Below are 18,290 nucleotides of genomic sequence, written 5' to 3' on the forward strand. Positions count from 1 at the left end.
AGTTCTATGGCTATTGCAGCAAAAAAATTTATCTGCAGTAGGATTAGTCCTGTTACTGCTAAATATCTGACCTAGAGTATACAAGTAGTTTCAGTTCCATGTCCTGGTGCAGCAGCATTTTTTTCATGTGCATGTTTTTTGCCCGACATTACAAATTTGTTACATGACTGGGTTACATTGGCATCAAAAATTTATTTATTAAGAATCTCATGAGATTTCAACTTTTTGTTCTGGAATGCCCATTTTTCAGGCGTTTCATAAAATTTTTGTTATGAATTAAAAGATTTTTTTTTTCTAACCAATGCTATTAGTTTATCACGATACCGAATCTCGAAACAAGCGAAAGCACACTTAACCAGATATACGGCCGATTGAATTATTATTTATTATTCTAATGTATTGTTTTTTAGATTGCGTGACTGACAAACTCGCGGATTGCACGAGCTAATTGTGTGTGTCATGATCATTAGTCATTACTGTGCAATCTTGATAAAAAAATATTTTTTTACAATTATAGCAATTTTGTTAGAACGTTTGAATATTTAATTTCTTTATTTACACGAGATAAAAATAATCCTAATAATTTTGACCAAAATACCCCATTTTTTTCATTTCTCCTTCCCCCAATATAATAATTTCTTTACCCCGAGTAAAAATAATTGACACAAAATTTTGAATGAGGGTTAATTTGATTTTTATAATTTTTGAAATTTTAGACATTATTTTCCAAAAAAAAAAAAAATGGTGTGTGAAAAAAAAAAATAATGAATTGTAAAAAAAAATTTTTATTCAACTTTTAAAATACAATTGAACATAATTATTATACAATAATTAAAAAAAAATTAACAAAAAAAATCTTAACGCCATAACACTAGTAATTGATAATTTAAAAAATACAATTAACAAACAATTTCATAAATATTTAAATTCCGTTTGCTTTTTTTTTTCTCAACAATAACACAAATAATGATTCAAAAATGAAATTTTTAAAATTCACTTATCATTCGAACGTGTAAACATTATAAATATTACGTCAACTATCTCCATTTCTATTTAATGTACGAATTTATTCAGCAAATTATTTTTCATTTTATTTTTAATATTTATATTTTTTAATTTTTTTAACAATTCAATATTGCATTCTCCATCACTATTTAATACGTCTCTTATATATTATCAATAAAAATTTTTTTAAAATAATACATCAATAATATTTAAATATATATATTTAACAATTGTAGACTCAATAATATATAATAATAATTAATAATAATTAATACCCGAGAAAAAAATCCGTTGTCAAAAAATTCCAATAAAATTCTATATATTGAGCTTCAAAATTTGAGACATTTTAACTTTTTGAATTTTACAGTGAAAAATTTGGTTGTAAAATCTTACATGCATAAATTTCGAGTCAAATATTTATAGAACACAATTTTCAAAACGTATCCACTCCATTTTTCTTCATGCTCCTATAATGAATCAGTCAAAATTTTTTCAATCAGTGAATTTTCAATGCAACAAAAATTTTATATAGACAAGAGGGAAAAAATGGGCCCCTTAAAAAAAAGGTTATATATCATATAAATATAAGCCCATTTTACCCCCTCCCCTATGTCACTGATTTGATCAGATCTTCAGTAAATATTCACTAATTTCCAATACTTTTTATTGATTCATTTTAATAGAATGGATCAAAAAAAAGTTCGAAAATCTTAGACTTGAAAATTTTCTATTTTGGAAAAGAAAATGGAGTAAGTATACGTTTTGAAAGATATTTTGAAAACGCTCTTATTTGACTTGAAATTTACCCACATGAGTTATAAATAATCTATAGGGGGGGGGGGAATGGGTCCCTCAATTACGGGGCCCATTTTGCCCCCAATGTTTTCCTATCACATCCTGAAATTAAAAAAAAGTTATAACCTGTCTCAAATTCAAAAGTTCTTTATATCGAACATTTTTGGAATTTTTTTGAAACGAGATTTTTTAACACTGGTAATATTAATAAATATCAATACTAATGTAAACATTTTTTAGTTTTTTTTTTTTGTCTAAAGAGGCACGATAGTGCGACATTGATATGTAACAAATGAATATATATAATGTATATTAAAGCTTCAATAATAATTAATCAATATAATTATTCCAAATCGACATCAAAACCGCACACAAGCAAAAACGTATACAAAGCTTCATATATATGTTTTTTTTATAAACATTCATTTATTAAATATTTATATAAATATATTTTATCGTGCCTCAATAATCATAATAATTGTTAATGCAATAATCATTTTATTTTAAATAAGTAAATAAGTATGAAAAAAATAAATTAATCGGATTATGTAAATGTCGGTAATTACAAAACATATTTTATTTTTTTAGATATTTAATTTTTTTGTTTAGCTGCTAAAACTCATCTCGAACGTATTATTTTATAATTCGTAGGATATTCAGGAAGAGTTTGAGCGGGAATATTATCAGACTTTTAGTCATAATATTTTAAATATAATATTCAAAATGAGGTGACTTGATATTTTTATTGTTTCTCAATATTAATCAAAACCAATTAATAAAAATTAATTTTTTGAGAACCCGGACAATTTTTTTTTTTACATATATTTAATACCTGAATTTTGGCACTATATAAATTCATTTCTATTTAAATATCCAATTAGAAATAAATATAACATTTTAATAACTTTAATTAAATTCCACTCGCTAATGACCAATAATAAAAAAAAGTCACGTCACTTTAAACATTTATTTTTGGAAACGTCATTGAATAATAAATTAAAAAATTTGGTCTATGATTCAAAAATATCAACTACGTTGGAACAGTTGCCGGTGTCTCGGTTATTATTAAAGGCTGTTGTACACACGGCAGATGAAGTTGTAAAGGCCGTTTCATTATTAACATTACGCTTTTTTTTTAGTGGCATTGTTGATGATACTGTCGTTGATGAGGTAACTGCGGTTGTTGTTAATGGTAATGATGACAACGATTTTTGGTGGGTAAGTTTTGATCTTGACGTACTTGGAAGTTGTGATGTACCAGAAGTTGTTGCTACCTGATTTTAAATAAGTTTTTTTTAATTATTCATAGAATACTATTCAATTTATTGGGCGCACTGTAAAAAATTTGACAAGTAAACGCGGATTCAAATCCGGATTTACTTCAGAGCATGGATTTTTTTTATTTAATTTTCCAAAGTGAAATTTCCCAATTTTCTACAGTGTGTTATTTAAGTATCACATCAAAAAATGCATGTGGAATTATATAGGAATCCATAAAAATCCATTTAGGAAACTACGAAATCAGTAGCAGCTACCTATGGGCAATCGGTAGCTACTACTGATTATTTTTCGGTAGCCGCTAACGATTATTTTTTGGTAGCCACTACTGATTATTTTTTGGTAGCCGCTACCGATTATTTTTTGGTAGCCGCTACCTAATTTTTAGTAGCAGCTACCGATTTTTTCAATAACTGGTATCGAAATCATCAGTAGCTGCTACTAAAAAATAATTGGTTGTGGTTACCGATTGCCAATAGGTAGCTGCTACCGATAATTTTTTTCAGTATATGGGGATCAACATAAGAAAGTACGGATTTTTATAGGAATCTATGTAGGAAAGTATGAGTATCTGAATTTCTATTTAGAAAATCCATACGGAAAACTATGGATACCTGGATGCTTTTTTTAAATTCTAAAATAATGAAAGTAGTGTTTCGCGTGAAAAGTGGGCAATTATAATGAACAATTAATTAACAAAAAAAAAAAACGTGCCTCATTATAAAAAGCTTCTTTGCCTTCCTCAACAGCAGGCAATAACTCGTCAGTTGAATGCGGAGTCCGTGGACTAGGACAAGGTGTGTTAGTTTGTTGCTGCAATTGCAATTGTTGATGTTGATGTTGATGCTGCTGCTGCTGTCCCAATTGCTGCTGGCTTGCATCTGAATCACGTTGACGCGACATCCTCAATTCCTGTAGCGCTTGTCTTTGTTCTTTTTCATTTCTCTCCCGTTCCAATCTCTTGGCGCTGTAGCTTCTCGCCGAAGATACCGAACTGTGCAGCGACGCCAAGCTCGGTCTTCGGGAACCTGTCATCAAAGATGTAACTAATTAGAGCCAGTCCTCGAAAAAAAACTCATTAGAAAATAATTAAATAAAACTGTAATAGAGTTTTAATTATTTTTCCGAACTTTTTACAACTACTCTACATTATTTACAGTTTCAATTTTCTTTTACTTCGTGCTAGGATTTTTTTTTAGAAACAATTATAAAAAATAAACGTACGGTGATCAACAACTGGGAAATAGGTTTTTTTTTTTTTAATGATAATTAAATAGTGTGTTCTTATTTGTAAGCATTAAATAAATATAAGACATGCAAATAAATATTTAAATAAATATTGAGTGCAGCGAGTTAGCTATTGTATGTGTGCACGATTGATCGGTATATTTCTTACCAATGTATATTTATATATATATTTCAAAAATATCACTTGTTATATTTCGACAGTGATATTTTTTAAATCGGCCGCTGCCATCTTGCTGACTCGTATTTTTTACGACTGATCAGTTTTTCTACGAGTGATTGTTTGGAGGTATATATTTTTAAGTATATAGAGAGAAAAGAGAGAAAGAGAGAGAGGAAAAGAAAAGGTGTGTTGAACATCTGGTGGAAAATTCACGAGAGGGCAAATAGCCAAGATATTTACACCCAAGTCTGGATGTTCGTGAATTCTCTAACTGTATATACGCTCTCTAGTTCTCATTGTTTTATGTCATTTTCCGGTGGGAACTGCCAGAAGATACTGCTTGTTCATTGTTTGAACCTTGTTGCAGAGTATGCTTTGATATGTGTGTCTTATCGTTTTAGTTACGGGCATGAAAATGCCGAAATGTGTAATTGTGTCAGATAAATACTTTTATTTATTGTGGAAGATATGAAAAATAATCATTTTTTACAGAAACATTTTTTACTATATTTATAACATAGAAAAACTCGGGGCAAAATCATTCCATTTTTTTGCAAAAAAAAAAAAAAAAAAATCAGACAGTGCGACCCATAGAAAATTGTGTTCATATTCACGACCCATTTTACCTCAGGAATAGCTTTTTTCAGTTTCCAAAAAAAATGTATCAGACAAAAAAAAAATAGAAAAAATTTCTTGACTCAACTTATCCCGTATTTTTTTTTTGCAAAAAAATGGAGTGATTTTGCCCCAAATTTTCCATGTAAATTACTGAGTTGAAATATTTTATTTTTTTTTTTTTAAGTTGTGTTGATATTAACATTAACATAAAAAAACACGAAGATAAAAAATAAAGACAATGAACATCGATAATGTCACGACACAAACATCGCAATTGACACAAAAATAACCAACGACGCCAGTGCTCACGGGGTTCGTTGGTATTTATTATTTTTTTTTTATTTTACTTTTTTTTATTTGCGAACGGCAAGCTCCGACGAAAAAAGCTTTGAAATTCCCTCCATCAGAACGAAAAAAAAAAAAAATGACAAAAAAAAAATATTTTCTACATCACAGATAATATATATAAAGATAAAGAGTGCAGCTGAACAATATATAGGAAGCACATAATCACATTGAAGACAACATCCCCATGTGTAAAGCACACGTACGTAAGTGACGACAATGACGATACATATCAGGAGAACATGTACTGAGGAATAGACAACATGGGAGGTAGATTGCAACAAAACTCATGACCATGAATAAATATATCAGTAATATATTTATAAAAGACGAGCATCTTTGTAGAGAGATTAATTATTATTATTATTATTTTTGGTAAAGAATAATTTTTTATTGGGTCTACCAAGGCCGTCAGTGGATCCCTCAGCAACGTCACTGAGGGTACGTCGGTGCTTGGTTCCGTCCTTAGTAGCCTGAAGATGACACGAAATAAGCAAGATGGCGGCGGCACGAGCCGCACCTGCTCTTGAAGTCGGCACAAGAGGTCCTCTACTTCCTCCACTGCTGGGACGACGAAATGTCGAGCAATTTAGCGGGTCGCCATCACTTCTTTGACTTGAACGCGATGATGGTCTGCCCGAAAGCGTCAATGGGATTCCTGAAATTGTAGGGGTTTTTTTTTTCCAAATAATTTCAATATTAATGTCATCATTAGATACTATTATTATCAATATCATTAATATTAATATTATTATTGAGAATATCACTCTTGGCAATACTATTGATATTTTTCTTCCGTTATCATTTTTGACATCATTAATATCATAATAGTTGATTTTAATATCACTATTAGTATCATCGAAAATTTTTCATAGTAGATCTGTATCACAATTGTCATCAATATGGTTATTACCTCCATGAACATCATTTTGTGACCAATCGGTCATAATATCAGTGGCTTAGCGGCCAAACTTTTGGCATTCGAGCCTTTCTTTTGACAGTCGTAACTTCTTTAAAACAGCTCATAAAATTCTTGTAAAATAAAATTTTGGTAACTTGTTGATGACACTTTTAACTACAAAGTTAACTTTTTTAAAAAATATAATTTCTTTTTCTCAGATAGTAAAAAACATTGCGAAAAGTTGTAGTAAAAAATTATTCAATTGGAGTGACATTTAAATTGAATTTTAGATAGTCATGCAATTGGAGATGATAGGGCAGGTTTTTTTTGACACATTAATGTTTAGGGGGAGGGGGTAAAGAGACTCAAATACATTGAATTTTTTTTTATGATATTGACTAACACTTGAAAAAAATTTACAAATGATTTTGAAATGTTAAAAAAACTTTTTTATGAAATGTTTGGAGTAACTTTTGCCCCCTACCCTGTTTTAACCCTCCCTTTTCTATATACATATATGTATATGTATAAATTTATGATTGTCAAGAGCTTGCTTCGTTCGTTTTATTACTCAGTAAGTAGATCAAGGTAATTTTTTTGCTATTTATATCTTATTATATTATATTGTACTGAAAATAGTTATTTTCAATTAAATCCTTACTTAATTATCCTATTGGTAATTTTAATCGGAGTTTAAAATTCTGTTACATAACGCGAAATTAATCCCTATTGAGGGTAGGTTTAATCACCTCTATATTCAGTGTTATCCGATTAATTATCGATTTATTTATTCAATCATTTAATAAAATTAGTAATTCCCTAAATTTTCAAAATTTATTTTCTATAAAATAAATATTAATAAAAATAGTTTTTAGTTCTTAATAAATTATGCCCGTCACTAATAATTAAGTTAAATTTTTTTTTTTTTTTTTTAAGGCATCATTGAATACTTTGATAAATTTCCTCTCGAATGAGTACCAACAACAATATATTCAAAACCATTTTTTTTTTTTTAATTTGAAACTGCAATTATTAAATTCTGATGAAATTTTCGATTAATTTTTTAAACTTAAATTTTTTTTTTACAGTAAAAATATTAGCAAAAAAATTACCTGACAACAAAATCTAATAATTGGCCATACAATAAAAAGGTCTTTTAAATTTAGTGCAGAAATGTCTTGTCCATTCAAGCATGTCCTTGATTTGACCTTTATTACACGTGCAAAATATTACAGATACAAGGACATCAATAAAAGTTCACGTGTTGTAATTCAACATAAATAAGTATAAGTATATATATGGTAAATGGATATATATTTATATTTATACATAGATACATATGTACGGCATTCATTTGATATACTTATATATATATTAATATAGAGTACTTACCTGTATCACTAGAAAAAAGCATGGGGGGAGCGTGATTGGCGTTGGCGTAATGTCGAGGTCTCGAGTACCTCGCACGGCTGAATAGCTTCAAGACGAAGCACATGAGTCCTGTCAATACAGCTATGCCTGATGCTATTCCCAGCAGAGTCGACATATCAGTTGATATCAGCACCAAATCTATTTTAAATCCATCGTATTCAGATTTTTTTATTTTTATTTATATGTCATTAATGTTGTAATGAAATATAAATATGATATGCATATATTTAATTAATAAAGGTATGAAAAAAAAAAAAAAAATTATATATATATATATATATATATATATATATATATATTGATTTACCTTCTGCACAAAAGGCTTTTTTATTAGACCTTCCAGCAGCAACTTTGTGATATCCTTCGCTGCAATCGCATATTGCATTATGAAGTACTTGGGTACAGGTTGAGTGTTGATCCGAAAAGGTGCAGGTTGCTCGATAGTAACACTGTTCTCCGAGTCTTTTTGCTAAATTTGAAAAATATTGATATTTTTTTTTAAATTTATTTATTAAAAATTAGAAGAAAAAATATTTATATCCATTTTATAGAAAATTTAATTTTACATGGTGTGAATTGGTTTCGAACCCAAGTCCGCAACGACCACGGACCTAACGGTGCATAAAATTTTCGAATATTTTCACGCTTTGATCACTTGGCCTCCAAGAACTGAATATTAATTTTTTTGTACCATTTAAATATTTTTTCACCCTGTAGACCAACTTCAAAACTTACCGCTCTTTTCAAACTCACGAAACTCAAAAACGTTTTTTTTTTAAAAATTTTGAACTTTTCAAAGTCAATTCGAAGTTATTTTGTTGTTCGATCAAAAACAATGCATTTAACTAAAAAAAAATTCATTTTCGTCTTACGATATCTTTAAAACGAATCAACGTATTTGAGCCTGCTTGGCGGCAATCGAAAGAGCACATCAAGATTAAGAACTGGATACAATGCGAGGTAAATCGGACCAGTAGTTTATGAGTTATATGCAAAAAACCTAAAAAAAAATTTCTTTTTAATTTTAATTTTCCGTATGACTCATAGACTACTTAATCGATCGACTTGAAATTCTATCCACATCTGAGTCTTGATAAGCCCTTTTGATTGCCACCAAGAACGTCTAAATCAGTCAATTCGTTTCAAAGTTATCGTATGACAAAAATTAGTTTCCACGCATACACGCGCGAACTTCTGTCTGAAAATAGTCAGAATAGTTACCTAGGGACACAAAACATCGAAATCTGATGAAAGCTCAATTTTGGAATTAAGACCGACAGCAGTAAATTTTCATTTATTGAAAATTTTCAATTTTAATAGCGGGAATTATAAAAAAAATTCATAAAACATACTCACGTTTTGCACATCCTTTTGTTGGCCCAAGCTTAACGGGATACGATTTATCACACTCGCATAATCCGGTGACTGCGTCGCAAACGACGTGCTGCAGGTCCGGATTGCAGGTGTTTTCACACGGCGCGCCAAGGAGTCGCCCCTTCTCTATAATTTTATTTTTAAATAAAATAAAATGAGTGTTTACTTTATTGAACAAACATTGAGTTCTTTTATCAACTTAACTTTACATAAAGCGAAACAACAGACAATTCTTCCTCACTCTTGGTTATGACAAAAACAATAATGATAATAGTTATAATAATAATCCATACAAGATATCAAGTAGTGTATACAGGAAATGAAAACACGGGATTTGTATTCGAGTTTACTGACTATGCAACCTAAATTTAACTTGACATTTAAAATCAATACAACGCAGCTAAGTTAAGCTTTAATGCTTTAATGCGTTAAATATATATTATGTTATTTATGTATACTTAAGTCTTATTTAAATACATTATTCGGTTTTATGCACCATTTACTTTTCATTATTCAATTAAATATTCACTTATTAAATTCAATCAATTTTTTTTTTATCAAACAATTATTTGAAATTCATTTCTTATTAAATTCTCAATAATCTTATCAGGAGAAATAAAATTAATTATTGAGTACTAAAGTACTTTATTATTAATGAAGTTAAAATAAGTATTTTTAGACATTTCTATTTAAATGAAAAAATAAAAAAAAAAAAAAATTCAATGGCTTAATTTAAATCGGGGTAAATTATTATTTCAGTGAGTATTTTAATCCAATTTAACGAGACTAAAAAAAAAAATTCATTAATAATGAATTTGAAAAAGAGGAAAAAAATGTCGAAAAAAAATAATCATAATTTTGATGATTTTTCTTTGTGACAAAATTTTCACATATGGAGAAAATTTTTTTATCAAAATTTCCTACGACTGAAAGAAATTCTGAGTTTGAAAAAATAAATTTTGCTCAGGTAAAAATATTTGGCGAAAAATTTTGAAAAAACTAAATTTGGCAAAAATCACACTAAAACTATAAAATGTTATTCAAAGAGGCCTAAATTTAGCCGAAATTTTATACTTTTTAATACAGGCCGAAAATCGCCTTAGAGTGAAATATACTTCGAAAGGGAATTTTGACATTAAAACTCCGTGAATGCAGATTTACAAAAAATTGACATTACTCCAAAATCATCATGATAAAAAGAAACTCTCTATTTACTCCATATCCACCGAAAAAATAATCGGTAGCAGCTACTGATTGACGATTGGTAGCCGCTACCAATAATTTTTTGATAGCTGCTACCAATTATTATTTGGTAGCTACTATCAATTATTTTTTGGTAGCTGCTACCGACTATTTTTCAGTAGCTGCTACCAATTATTCTTTGGTAGCTGCCACCAATTATTTTTTGGTAGCTGCTACCGACTATTTTTCAGTAGCTGCTACCGATAATTTTTTTCCATGTGTCAGTGATTTTTTTTAAACTCCAGCCTGTGTATCGAATCCAAGTTTACTCCCGATTTTTTATAGTTCAGCAATTTATAATTAATTTTTTTAATGTCTTCAAAAAAAGCAATTCTACAAACTTTAAATAAACTTAATAAATAATTAATGATCAAATAATCAATGGAAATAATTTCATGTACTAAATTAATATTAAGATGACAGTATTCCATTAGAGTAAAAGGATTTAATATTAAGTTCTATTTTATGATGAAAATTATAATTTAGTGGTTTTTAATTTATTACATAGCACATCTTGCAGAAAAATAATTAATTAGTTAATATATATACATATATACATAAGATGATTTATTTATATTGGCTGACATTTTAAAAAATTTATAAAAAATGATTTTGCCGTAAAAAATTTTAAATAAAAAAAAAAAATATTAATTATAAAAATCACAAATTAAAAAAAAGTGAAAGAAGGGAAAGTTAATAATTTTTAAACCAAAATAATTATCATTAATTTTACTGGACAGTTAATAAATGAACTATAGACATTTAATAATTATGTGACAGTTAATAAATTGAGTTATTTTAAAGCCTGTCATATTATTGATATTAATATCTTCCGGATAATCTCGTATTTAATTTATTGCAATTATCTAATCAATACTTTTTTATTTGTAATGTTTTTAAGCAAAAAAATTTATTTATACAATTATTGAAGAGGGTTAAAGCAATTTATCAGAAGACTTTTGAGTGGAATGTTGGAAAAAAAATTAAATTTTTTAATTACTTTAATTCTTTAATGGCAATTAATTAAAGAGAATGACTTATTTGTTTCATATAAAATTTATAAAAAAGATTAAATAATGCAGCGAGTAATTATTTACAGTCAGGTAACTGGAATTAATAATTAACGAGCTGCAGTCACTGAGTTACTGTTCCGGTCTAACAATTAAATTTATTAAATAAGTTTTAAATTTAATTTTATATCGAATCAGTTTGCTATCGTTTGTAAGAAACGCTGTCAGAGTGATCGATTACTCGCAATGAAAAGTTATAAATTTTATTATCTTTCTATCAATTAATTTAGTGCGATAGTGTATTGAATTTTATTATTATTTTAAAAATTCATGCAGTAAAAAAATTGAAAAATAAAATTTCCATTTGCTGAAAAAAATTATCAGAATAATGATAAATTATTTTTTGAAATAAAAAAATTTTAAAATATCCAGGGAAAAAATTTGGAGCCAAAAATAGTTAAATTTTTTTTCGGACGAAAAAAAGCTGAGAAAAGACCAAGGAGTGAATTCAATATTTCAGTAGGGTGTCCTCAGAAAAATTCAGTATATTTCCGCTTTGAAATTTCAAGAAAAATTCTTTATATTTTTTCTTCTCTATAAGTTTCGTTTAAAATTTTTTACAAATTTTTTTGTTTACGATGTAATTTCGAAAAAATTGTTTTTAGGTGTGTTTTTATTTTTTTTCTCATTAACCCCTGGGGTGGTGACTTTTTTATTTTAGGGGGCATTTGTGGGTGACATCATAGACCTTCACCAAAATTTGGACCAATTTTCGATAAATATTTCTCCTATTTCGGAGTTGCAACTGTACTACTAGACCGAAAACTCGCTAAGCTGAAATTTCGCTGACTTGGCCGAAAACTTTCTATTCTATACTGATGCTTGAAATTTTCCAAGGTTTATAATTTTCTTTAACGAAATTAATATGGCCGAAATTAGGCTGACTCAAATTACCTGCAAATTTTCGGTCTGTTTATTAAGACATAAAATTTCTGCCTTTTCAAAATGATTTAATGGCTAAATGATTCCGGGCAAATATTTGACTCGGGTATATTATATATTATAAATTGGGTTAAAATGGCTGCATTAAAAAAAATATTTTATTAAATTTTTTGTATCCAAAGTTATGAATAATTCATACATATAAATTTATCCTCAAAGTTTTGAATAAAAAATGAATATCATAACTTTCTTTCGATTTTCCGCTATCGTTCTTAAAGAAAATATTGCAGCTTTAATCTGTCAGTTGCATTGGAAAGGTAAAACTTTGGGCTTGAAGGAGGTCATTGATCTAAACTTTATTTTTACTGTCACAATAAATGCGAGTGAAAATTATTATTTGTTCGCTTTATTGTCTCATAAAATTCGAATAAGTCAAAATTTGAAAATAAAAATAAAAATTCTCTTCAAAAATTTTTTTTTAAATATTTAAAGTCGCCACAAAATTTCAGACCCAGTAGTAAAATAAAAAATAGAAAAAACCAATTTTTCCTTCTATCCAAAAAAATTATTTCCAACCCGGAAAAGCAATAGACTAAACGTATAATTTTCATCAATACCACGGTCATTCACATCCGTTATTACTAAGCCATGAAATACGGATGGTATCCACGTGAACCGGATTGTCCAATGACAAAATAGACATTGTCACGCGATGGTTAATTTTATCCCATTATCCACCAGCGGACATAAAAAATCCTCTTTCCAGTCAATACTGACATCCTTACACATTTTCAACTACCTCAGCCCCATTAACACCCAAAAAAAACTCTGCCCTACAAAAGCAACCTCTACTTCAACCCGTTAACCCCAACAAATCATAACCAGATCTGATTAGACCAATTAAGATCGTTTTTCAAATTTACCTTCTACTTCATCTGGATCCAAAATTTTCGTCAACTTTTTTTCCAGATAAAATTTATTTTCCAGGGTAATTTTTAAAAAAATAGTTATATTACCTGTGGTGTTGGTTTGACCATAATCATCCTCATCATCTTCATCATACGACATATCAGTATTTTCATCATAAAAATCTTCTCCAGCAGTAACAGCACGTTTGTCTCGTTTCTCATTAAAAAAACTATCATCATCATCATCATCATTATTATCAACATGAGCATGATTACTATCACGATCCACACCTTCACCACTCAGCACAAAATCATTAGTTATCACATTGTTCGTCCCATCCCGGGAGTCATTTACCCTCGAGTAATTCCTTTCACTCCTAACGCTACTGCTACTACTTACACTACGGTAACTTATATTGTTGTTATTGTTAACGTAACTGTTGTTAATATAAATACCACTAAAATCTTTATAAACAAATGAGGCTGACGTTAGGTAACAAGTAGGACGAATCAGTATGACAAGACAAGTAAACCAGTAACAACAAGAACAGATAAATTTAAGAGAAATAAACGGAAGTGCGCTCATCGCCCCCGCGGCGCGAGTCTACCCCTGAAACCAGCCATCAGTCCAAAGTCTACATCTTTTACCCCCTCTATATTTCAGTCCACCCTTCCTGAGCCTTCTCTAGCTTCTCTCTTCTTTCTCTTGGTTCCTCTGCTGGCAATCTCGCGTCCCTCTGCACACGCCCTATATAAGATACTGAACGTCGCGCGCATCTAAATACAACCAGAAAGCTTCCAACACAAGCTTCCTGCCTGCGTAAAAGCTCAAACTAACCCCTATATCATCGCGCGCTTGCTCTGTTCTTCCATTCTACATCATAGTTCCAGTACTCTGGGGAAGATAAACCAAAATTATTATTTTATTTTGTGGTAACGTGGGCGCCATCTGGTTGCAGTTATTCCCAACTTTATCGGCTATACATATGAAAACATATATATATATATTTGACAAAGCGAAAAGTAGGATATCAATCCTTTTTTATTTTTCTAGGCCGGACGGCGGTAAATTACTTCAGGATTCAAAGGCTTTGAGGATTTTCAGCGGATTCATTATTTAGGATAAACTTTGGCGGCATTAATTTTAGTTATGACTGTAAATAACCGATATTGTTTTATGTGAAGACTCATTGGACTTGGGTATTGTTCTAAGAAAGATTGGATTTGAAATCTGCAGATATCGATTTTACGTAAATTTCATTTAGTTACCGAGTTATTTTACAGCGGGAGAGAGTTCATTATTAATTGCGTTACTTATGTTATTTATTGTGTTATTTTTTAAAAGCTTCATTTTATCTGGAGTAATTAGATTTTAGTAATAAATTTTATGTAATAGCGAAGTACAGTAATAGTACGAATTTTTTTTCGAATGAAATTTCGTTCTTATCTGGAACTATAAATTTTTGGTAACGACTCGAACCAAGACTGTTTAATGTTTTTTAGTCAAAATGGAGAAATTTAAGACCAATTACAAATCCTCTGTCGAAATTCATTCAGCGGGTTGACGCCTGTGGGTAAGAAATAAAAATTGCACGAATGAGCATAAAGTCAAAAAATCTTTGATATGTCTATGAAATTTTTATTAATTCAACGCCTAGTAGTTTTTGTGGTACAGAAAAAAAATCAGTAATTATTTTGAGGTACACATCTTTGCGAGCCTTTGACACCGCGTTCTTTGACGTAACCCGGCTTACAAAGACAGTAATTTGGTCCGGAACAAACGCCATTGGGACAACCTCCCGGGCAGCCGGGAATACATTTCGTTCTGGTGGAATCTGTTGGATCTGGGACATAACCATCATTGCAGCTGCAAATGTTGAAACCCATACAGACACCATTGACACAAGGACGATCACAATCTTGGGAGTTTCCTGTTTGTTGATTTCCTGGTCGATAACCGCCCTGTTGGTAACCGCCCTGTTGGTAACCTCCCTGTTGGTAACCGCCCTGTTGATAACCACCTTGTTGGTAACCGCCTTGTTGATAACCACCCTGTTGGTAACCACCCTGTTGGTAACCACCCTGTTGATAACCACCCTGTTGAGAATTAGCAGCGACACATCGATTACTAGCATAATCTAATCGATAACCATCATAGCAATCACATCTATCTGGTGCGACACAATGTCCATTAATTGGACAGGGAGTTCGGCACTCGGGAATACATGTCTCTGATGCTGGATCTTTTCTATATCCTGGTCTGCAATTACAGACTCCTGGTGCTACGCACAATCCGTTTTGGCAACTTGAGCCACAATCTGGTACACACATTTCGCGGTCCCTTGGAGGGTTGACGTATCTAAAATAATAAAACTTCATTACTTTTTTTTACTCCGTCAGTTAAAAAAATTATTTTCACTTTTCTAATAAAAGAAAGGACAGTTTACCCTACGTTACAAGCACAGACGCCTGGAGCAGTACACACGCCATTCTGGCATCCGCCCTCACAAATGGCGTCACATCCTTGACGTGTCGCGTTCAAAGTATATCCGGGATGGCATTGACACACACGAGCAGCAATACAATCCCCGTTGACACATCCCCCCGGGCAAGTGGGTCTGCAAATACCTTGGGATGATTTCTCCCATCCAAGTTTGCACTCACAGACTTCCGGTGCGAAGCAATAAGCGTTTTCTCCGCATGGGCGTCGGCAAATTGGCTTACAAACACCTTCTACTGGGTACCAGCCAGGATCACATGTACACGTTCCCGCGACACATCTACCCCCGAAACAACCAGTGCGGCAATCATTCGATACGGATTCACACCGATTGCTTATGGAGTTTCGCTGATAACCCTCGCAGCAATCCAATATTGTTACCCAACCATTGTCGTAAGTGTTATTCCAGGGCTGGAAATTAATTTTTAAATTTATTATTAAAAAAATTATTTACTGAAGATATCTGAATAGTACTCTTCGAATTTTTTAAATCCTTTGCACATTTCCTAATTATTAGTCAGTTTTTGACTGGAGTCACGTAAAACGAAAAACAAGAGAAACTACAGTTTAAAATAAGAATTTCAAGATTTTATACAAAATTTTTTCAAAAATATACTTTATACTATGAAACTTACAGCTGAGAGTTATTCAATAGAATGAGTATTTAAAACTGTGAGTCACTGGAAAAATAATGGCGAGCAGCTACTGATTTTTTCTGGTAGCTGCTACGAATAAAATCGGTAGATACTCTCAGTATTTCGGTAGTAGTTACCAACCATATCGGTAGCTGCCGCTGATTATTTTTGGTAGCCGCTCCCAATAAAATTAGTAGCTACTCGCAGTTTTTCAATATTGGCTACCAACTATCAGTAGCAGCTACCGATTATTTTTTTCCTCATTCTTACAGAATTTTGTCAAATGTTTTCAGTTTTAAATTTAAAACGCCGTCTCATCATACGAAACTACACATTTTTTGTGTTCTTATCGCGTGTTGTTAATTTTTTAATTATTAGTAATATCAAAATTTTCATCTGAAATTCAAATGTTCAACTCTAATTCCAATTACTAAATTCTTATCACAAGCAATAAATTCAATAAAAAAATTTCTAATAATTAACCAATAATTGAAATTTAAAAAATGATTCGAAAACTGACATTTGCACATCCCTACTTATCATATATTTAATTCATATATTTACTGGTCTTAATCCTTGATTATTTCCTGCCCTGTTGTATGTAGCCAATGCTTCATGGTACCTGCAATTATATATTTTTCAAAAACAACATCCTTCTCTTCCTCGTGTCATTCTATTGATTAAATTTTTTTCACTCAACACATGAGTGATGTACTCATGAGTACTTTTTTGATGCTTAAATCAATACTTGTTTGTTACATTATTAACAGGCTTTCCATGCAATTTAAAAAGGTTGAGGTCATTTGGACTCAGCATATTATTATCTTGATTATTTAATAATGCTCTGCTCAAGTATCGAAAAAAGCTGACGTTCTTCTCAAAAATTATTATTTATTAAGTAGTTTCCAATAGTGCAAAATAAAATTTAAAAAAAGTGATTGTACTTTATAATTAAGGGCATGTGCGCTTTATATTAAATAATAAAAGGCATTATTTATGATAATAAATACCCATCAGAAAGAGCTGATTCGATTCTATTGAAAATTGTGCACTTGCTTGATATAAAGAACTAGGGAAAAACTGGATACAATGGCTTGCGCAAAAAATAGGCTTTGTAAAATTTAATATGCTGAGTCTTTTATATTTTACGTATTTAGAAAATATGAAAGACATTTTTCATTTCAATTTTAATTTTTTTTTTTTTTCGGGTAAAGTCACGTCAGCCAAAAATAATTTTTTTTTTTTTTATTGTAAAAAATTAATTTACGTAATTTCGAACAAAAAATTTAGTAAAGATTTTTGAAAAGAAATTTTTGAAAATGAAAAAAAAAATTTTGAACTCTTCTAATTAAAAAAATTTTTTTGTACCGCTGCCTGACTTTAAATTACCAAAAAAAAAAAAAATAAATAAAAAAAATTCTTGTTTAATTAAAACACTGAAGTAATAAAATAATAAAAACATATTTAAACTCTGTACTTACGGAACTCTTTTATAACAAGTACCAACTTCTGTGTTATTATAGGAACTCTGTGGATATTGTTGATAATAACCACCTTTAACAGCTTGCTGAGCTCGGGACAAATAAATTCCCGCGATTAAAAAAATCAAAACACTCTTTAATGAGTTGGCAAACATGTTGACTTGATTGAGTGCGTTAAATTACTGGTAAATAAAATATTATTTTGATTTTTATATTATTAGTCACATAAACCAGACGTCAGTGTGTCACGATAAGTCTAATAAGGTCATCAGATTATTAATTTTTTTTAGTTATTTATTTATTAAATTATACGCAATACTTAGAAATATATTATGAAATATATCTATTTTATAAATTCATTGATAATAAATTTTATACTTGATCTATTTATCAATAAATATTTTCAATTCTTAATAA

General features: G+C 30.1%; 2 protein-coding genes across 2 annotated transcripts; both read right to left on the reverse strand.

Annotated features, from left to right (window-relative positions):
- Positions 1 to 1,046: 1,046 nt before the first annotated feature.
- Positions 1,047 to 13,843, reverse strand: LOC103572603 (uncharacterized). Its single transcript, XM_053739016.1, has 7 exons — positions 13,366 to 13,843; positions 9,138 to 9,281; positions 8,089 to 8,250; positions 7,743 to 7,919; positions 5,853 to 6,107; positions 3,793 to 4,106; positions 1,047 to 3,074 (listed from the first exon to the last, which is right to left on the reverse strand). Exons 1-7 carry the CDS (start codon positions 13,841 to 13,843, stop codon positions 2,811 to 2,813), a joined length of 1,794 nt encoding a protein of 597 aa, XP_053594991.1. The 3' UTR covers positions 1,047 to 2,810.
- Positions 13,844 to 14,875: 1,032 nt separating this feature from the next.
- On the reverse strand, positions 14,876 to 18,071 carry LOC103572602 (epidermal growth factor-like protein). Its single transcript, XM_008551256.3, has 4 exons — positions 17,874 to 18,071; positions 16,957 to 17,014; positions 15,705 to 16,168; positions 14,876 to 15,616 (listed from the first exon to the last, which is right to left on the reverse strand). Exons 1-4 carry the CDS (start codon positions 18,026 to 18,028, stop codon positions 14,941 to 14,943), a joined length of 1,353 nt encoding a protein of 450 aa, XP_008549478.1. The 5' UTR covers positions 18,029 to 18,071; the 3' UTR covers positions 14,876 to 14,940.
- Between the last annotated feature and the right edge of the window lie 219 nt (positions 18,072 to 18,290).

Source organism: Microplitis demolitor, chromosome 5 (assembly GCF_026212275.2).
Source record: "Microplitis demolitor isolate Queensland-Clemson2020A chromosome 5, iyMicDemo2.1a, whole genome shotgun sequence".
Taxonomy (NCBI): Eukaryota; Metazoa; Arthropoda; class Insecta; order Hymenoptera; family Braconidae; genus Microplitis; species Microplitis demolitor.

Excerpts from the sequence above, each read along its gene's own strand:
- LOC103572603 (XM_053739016.1), bottom strand. The coding sequence starts at position 13,843 with ATGAGCGCACTTCCGTTTATTTCTCTTAAATTTATCTGTTCTTGTTGT. Across the intron at positions 8,251-9,137 it reads AACAAAAGGATGTGCAAAAC|CAAAAAGACTCGGAGAACAG; the intron begins GTGAGTATGTTT and ends TTTCAAATTTAG. Across the intron at positions 3,075-3,792 it reads AAGAAGCTTTTTATAATGAG|GTAGCAACAACTTCTGGTAC; the intron begins GCACGTTTTTTT and ends ATTTAAAATCAG.
- LOC103572602 (XM_008551256.3), bottom strand. The coding sequence starts at position 18,028 with ATGTTTGCCAACTCATTAAAGAGTGTTTTGATTTTTTTAATCGCGGGA. Across the intron at positions 17,015-17,873 it reads ACTTGTTATAAAAGAGTTCC|GTACCATGAAGCATTGGCTA; the intron begins GTAAGTACAGAG and ends ATATAATTGCAG. Across the intron at positions 16,169-16,956 it reads ATAATCAAGGATTAAGACCA|CCCTGGAATAACACTTACGA; the intron begins GTAAATATATGA and ends ATTAATTTCCAG.